This window comes from Notamacropus eugenii, chromosome 2 (genome assembly GCF_028372415.1).
Source record: "Notamacropus eugenii isolate mMacEug1 chromosome 2, mMacEug1.pri_v2, whole genome shotgun sequence".
Taxonomy (NCBI): Eukaryota; Metazoa; Chordata; class Mammalia; order Diprotodontia; family Macropodidae; genus Notamacropus; species Notamacropus eugenii.
This window is the reverse complement of record NC_092873.1, coordinates 71,768,966-71,774,965: the sequence shown is the minus strand read 5'-3', so window position 1 is coordinate 71,774,965 and position 6,000 is coordinate 71,768,966. Positions and strand designations below refer to the sequence as shown.

Here is a 6,000-nt window from a genome sequence, read left to right as displayed (position 1 = left end):
CTAGAATGGCACAGATGGAGGCTAAGGACTTTGTGAGAAAGCATGATATCACAGAACAAAGAGAGAAGAATGGAAAAATGGAAGATAATGTGAAATATCTCATTGGAAAAACAACTGACCTGGAAAATAGATTCAGGAGAGACAATTTAAAAATTTTGGGACTATCTGAAAGCCATGATCAAAAGAAGAGCCTAGACATCATCTTTCATGAAATTATCAAGGAAAACTGCCCTGAGATTCTAGAACCAGAGGGCAAAATAAATATTCCAGGAATCCACAGAACACCGCCTGAAAGACATCCAAAAAGAGAAACTCCTAGGAACATTGTGGCCAAATTCCAGAGTTCCCAGGTCAAGGAGAAAATATTGCAAGCAGCTAGAAAGAAACAATTCAAGTACTGTGGAAATACAATCAGGATAACACAAGATCTAGCAGCCTCTACATTAAGGGATCAAAGGGCATGGAATAGGATATTCCAGAAGTCAAAGGAACTAGGACTAAAACCAAGAATCACCTACCCAGCAAAACTGACTATAATACTTCAGGGGAAAAATTGGTATTTCAATGAAATAGAGGATTTTCAAGCATTCTTGATGAAAAGACCAGAGCTGAAAAGAAAATTTGACTTTCAAACACAAGAATGAAGAGAACCATGAAAAGGTGAACAGCAAAGAGAAGTCATAAGGGACTTACTAAAGTTGAACTGTTTACATTCCTACATGGAAAGACAATATTTGTAACTCTTGAAACATTTCAGTATCTGGGTACTGGGTGGGATTACACACACACACATGCACACATGCACACATACATAGAGACAGAGTGCACAGAGTGAATTGAAGAGGATGGGATCATATCTTAAAAAAAAAAAAAAAAAAGAAAACCCTCCCCTCTTCTTAAATTCCCAATTTACTGTTAAGGGCACCTCCATCCTCCCATTCACACACCTTAGTATTTCTGCCACTCTTCACTTACATTAACCTCACATATCCAATCTGTTGTCAGAACTTCTTGCTTTTATCTTCACAATGTGAGAAACGTGCCCACTTTAAACAAAGAACAATACTTGTGAAATCAGGAAAGCTTTTATTAATTTCTACATTCATTCCCCCTGAATGTACGGGTAGCTCTCAAGTGTAGGTTAGAGGAAGACTACAATTTGACCAATACAAGCCCTTTATACTGTTTAACTTTTTGCCACATGTTCTATTGGCTGGTCTGGTTGTTGTCCTTTGTTCTTGAAGAGGACCAAAATGGCTTCACCATGATAAAGTGAAGTTTCAATGTATATGGCTGATCAGACCAATACAAGCTCGAAATACTCTATCACAGATTGGGCACAGATAGTCCATGTGAACATTTGGGGTGGATACTTCAAATTTGCACATCCTACATTTCCTTTGTGCTGTTTCAATTCTGCTTTGTTCATAGAGCACAGCAGCCTTTCTGATGCGGGTGCACCATGCTGAGCTGTCCTGTGCCAGTGTCTCCCATGTTGCATAATCAAATCCAAAGTTCTTGAGAGAGACCTTGAGAGTGTCCTTGTATCACTTCTTCTGACCACCATGTGATCATGTGCTGCATGTAAGTTCTCCATAAAATAGTCTTTTTGGCAAGTGTACATTTTGCATTTGAACAACATGGCCAGCCTGTTAGAGTTGCACTCTCTGAAGCATAGTTTAGGTCTCTGGAGTAAGTAGGTGGCTCACTGGATAGAGCAGCAGACCTGAAGTCAGGAAGGTCCTGAGTTCAAATCTAACCTCGGACACTTATCCGTTGGCTAGAAGCCTCCTGAACCCCTCACTTCATGTTCTCCTCTCTGCTAGGCTTCTGCCTATGCATAAATTTCTGACCTTTCACCTGACCATACTAGGTCACAACTCTGATTAACTGCTATCACTCAAAGCTGGGAGGAGTTCTAACCCTGTTGAAACAGAACTCCTTCCTTTGTTTCCCACAGCAACATCTCTCATATACATCCTCTTCCCTCCACTCACACCAATGTAATTCAGACTTTCACCACCTCAGACCTGAACTACAACAACCTTTTGGTTGGTAAAGTGATTTTCCTTAAGTGCATTTCTGATTGTGTCACTCAATAATCTCCAGCAGCTCTCAATCAAATCTCAATTTGATCTCCAGGATCAACTATAAAATCACCTGTTTAGCATTTTAAAACTCTTTACCACCTGACCCCTTTGTAATCTTTCAGTTTTCTTGTACTTTTCTCCCCTCCCCTGATCTAGCAACACTGGCCTACATGCTTTTCCTAGCACAGGACACTCCATCTCCTCACTCTGTCTTTTCTTTCTTTTTCAGGCAATGGGGTTAAATAACTTGCCCAGGGTCACAAAGCTAGTTAGTGTCTGAGCCTAGATTAAAACTCAGGTCCTCTTGATTCCAGGGCTGGTGCTTAATCCACTGAGCCACCTACCTCTGTGGGTCATTCTGTCTTTTCACTGGCTGTCCTCCATTCCTGGAATGTTTTGTCTCCTCACCACTTTGTGGCTTCTTTCAACAATCAGTTCAAGTCTCACTTTCTGAAGGAGGCCTTTCCCAGTCCCTTCAACACTAGTCCTTTCCTCCTAAGAGTATAACATATACTGTATTTAGTTATGTGCATAATGTCTCCACTATTACAACGTGAGCTCCTGAAGAGCACAAGCAGCGTGTTTGCCTTTCTTTGACTCCTCAGTACATAACACAATGCCTGGCACACAGTAAACACTTAATGCCTATTACCTTTACCTGATTGTCATTCCGGTGATGTTTTGATTTGCACATGAATTGGATTTAAGTGAGGCAAAGCTGCACAAAGTCAGTAGCCTCATTCTCTCTTCCAGAGTCAAAGAAATCACTGCCAAGAGAAAAGTCAGGAAGACCGATGATGGCCCAGGATGCAATGGATGAACTTGGTGTTTTCAGTACTTGACCAGGTTCTAAGTGCTCCACGTTGCCTGCTTCAACGGACTTTGTGGTCATTGAAACAAATTGTTCTTATCTGCACATTCCATTGGAGAAAGTCTTTACGTGCTTGGGGTAGATATCCCCTAACTCACAGACAGGCCTAAGGGTTTGAGACCTGTCAATTACTCTCAGTCTGGCCTAATGGTTTTAATGGGGTGTGACCAATACAGTTTCTTGGAGCCACAGGTTAAAGTTGGGTGACAGATGGACACCAAAGGTGAATGAGCAGCCCAGAAAAGGGCTCAGCAAGCCGTCATATCAGAAGAGCTAGTCCTCCATAATCAACCTATACAGGGAGGGGAGGAGGAAGAGGGAAAAGTAAAGAATGGCTATGAGATTATGAACCTTGGTAACTCACCACACCACAGAAGTATGGAAAGGGTGGGTTTTGGTGAAATGTGGTGGGAGGGAGAAGATAGAAAACTTATCCTGCCTTCAAGGAGCTAAATAAGATTCTATCAGATTTTTTGCCATATGAGAGTTGGGTGAAAGATGGATGAGAAATCCTGGAAGGGCCCAGCAAGCCCTCATATCAGACAAATGCTTCGTTAAGATCTGAAGATGGAGTGAAGAGGTAGAAGACTATAGAGGTAGAATTTTGCATACATTGTGAGACTACTGATAATATTTGCTAAGCCAATTTTACCTCTTACTTTTTAATTTTTTGTTTCAGGGGATGGTTATTGGTGTGAGGAAGAGATTATTTAGAAATTAAGGCAATATAACAAATTAAACTTTTTTAAAAAAACTTGGAGGGAATGGGTGAAGTGGGGGATGGGAGAGTGAGGGGAGAAGAAGGTAACAGGGATAGAATAAAAAGAGAAGCTGAGAAAGAAAATAATGAATAAAAATAAGATGGGAGGAAAATTCACAGATGGTAATTATAACTTTGGATGTGAATGGGATGTTTATAGCAGCTCTCTTGGTGGTGGTAAAAAACTGGAAATTTCAGGGATCCCCATGCTGAACAAGTTGAGGTGTATGGTTGTGATGGAATACTATATATGTGCTATAAGAAATGATGAGCTCAATGATCTTAGAAGGCATGGAAAGACTTGCAGAAAATGGAGACGTGAGAAGAATCAAGAGAACATTGTATATATACCGTAACAGCAATATTGTTTTAAGAACAACTTGGAGCCATTGCCATTTTTACTATTATAAATACATAAATTAAAAATAAAGGACATATGAAGAAAGACCCTATCTGCATCCAGAAAAAGAACTGAGAAATAGAAGTATGTATTGAATAATTTCACATACACACACATATGTATATGTGTATCTGATGGTGGCCATGGGGGGAGGTGGCAGGAAGAAAAAAAAGGGGGAAAAGAGAAATCTACATGAAATCTGTTGTATATTTGGAGGAAATATGAAATTGTACGAGGTTGCAGTTTCATGTGCAACCATCTTTTTTTATTGTACTGTTATGGAAATGCTTGTTTTTTTCAGTGAACTGAAAATAAAATAATTTTTAAAAAGGCACAGAATGCCTATTCAATGGTATTGAAGGAATGCATGAATTTCCCTGCGGAAACTGACTAGGAAACTGACTAGGAAACTGACTAGGAAACTGACTAGCTCCTTGGACTAGCTGGCTCCACTGAAGTATCTTTCTTCAGTCCTGGGTGGGGGAGCGGCCAGGCTCTTCTCCAGAACTTGCCTTTGTGCCCTCCCCCCGCCCCCAACTTGGCCCATCCTTTCCCTAAGCCTGCGCGCTCCGCCCTCTACCCCTCCCTCCCCAAAGTTGCTCTAGCGGGCCAGGCTTGGGTACAAGAGAAAAATGGAGGAGCTGCTGAAGCGGGAGCTGCAGAGCTCCACGGCCAAAGCCACGGGCCACTCGGCCGGCGGGTGCATCAGCCAGGGCCAGAGTTACGACACCGACCGAGGCCGGGTGTTTGTGAAAGTGAACCACAAGGCGGAGGTCAGAGCCGGAGGGCGACCCTCTCCTTTGGGCAGGGGGCCCGGGCGGGGGAGGGGGCGGTGCCGGGCAGCGGGCAGAGGGCAGGTTTGGGGCTGGCAGCGGCTCCTCCGCAGAGGCTGGGGATGGCGCGGCCCATCTGGGTTCCCAGGAGGCCTCCGCGTGGATCCCTTCTCGGGTCCCGCCCGCCCAGAAACGATGGTCACTCCTTTGGGTCCGGGAGAGCCCTGCCTGGGCTGAGGGACCTCCAGGCTCTGCCCTCGGCGCCTTTTTATCTCCCTTTTGGTCTCTGGCCCCTCCCTTTTAGATCCCCTCCCTTCTGCCCCCTCCCCCCGCCCCTTGCTGTATGGAGAATTTGTTGCAGTTGTCAACAAAAATCTATTCCTCCCCTAGAGCAATCTATGCAGTTTTGTGGGGCAACCTGTGGTCTAGTGAGGGAAGAGAAGGGGTGGGGTGGGGAAGGTGGGACATAGGAAGAGGAAAGAGCTGGGAAAAGACTTCCCTTTCTTTTCTGTCTTCTCTTTTTATCCTCACCCCTTTCCAATCTGTCGCCTTCTTTCTTCTATTGGAGAAGATCCTTTAGAATTTTACATTTTTTGTTTTCTTGGCAAGCCTCCTTTCCCTCAATAATACATTTATTCTTAAGCATTGTTTCAGCTTCACATACCAGTACAAAGAACCCTGCTTATCTGTGTCAATTTCTTTCTGTTCTCTAATGTGTATTTTGAAATACTTCCCAATGTTGTATTCCAAAGATATATTTTGGGAAATTATGGGAGAATGCACATTAACAGGACAGGCCATGACAAGAAGTTCCCAGTGTTTTTATTTATACGTATGCACATAAACACAGCACATGTATTTACATAAGTGTGTGCTAGAGGTTTAGATGAATAACTTGAAATATTTTTCTTTTCATATTGTTGAGGCAGAAGCTGATGGGGCAGCTAAGTGGTGTGGTTGATAAGAGGTTGGGCCTGGAGTTGGAAAGAGCTGAGTTAAAATTTGGCTTCAGACACTTACTAACTGAACAAGTCACTTAACCTCAGCTTGCCTCAGTTTCCTCAGCTGTAAAATGGAGATTATAACTGCACCTACCTACCCTGCAG

The 6,000-nt window shown here is 43.1% G+C and overlaps 1 protein-coding gene across 1 annotated transcript in view; it reads left to right on the top strand.

Annotated features, from left to right (window-relative positions):
- The first annotated feature begins 4,585 nt into the window (after positions 1-4,585).
- LOC140525470 (ketosamine-3-kinase-like) overlaps positions 4,586-6,000 on the top strand; it is a 42,777-nt gene continuing 41,362 nt past the window's right edge. The window contains exon 1 of the mRNA XM_072640900.1: positions 4,586-4,894. Within this exon, the coding sequence (XP_072497001.1) occupies positions 4,754-4,894 (141 nt within the window). The 5' untranslated portion in view covers positions 4,586-4,753. The remainder of the gene's footprint in view (positions 4,895-6,000) is intronic.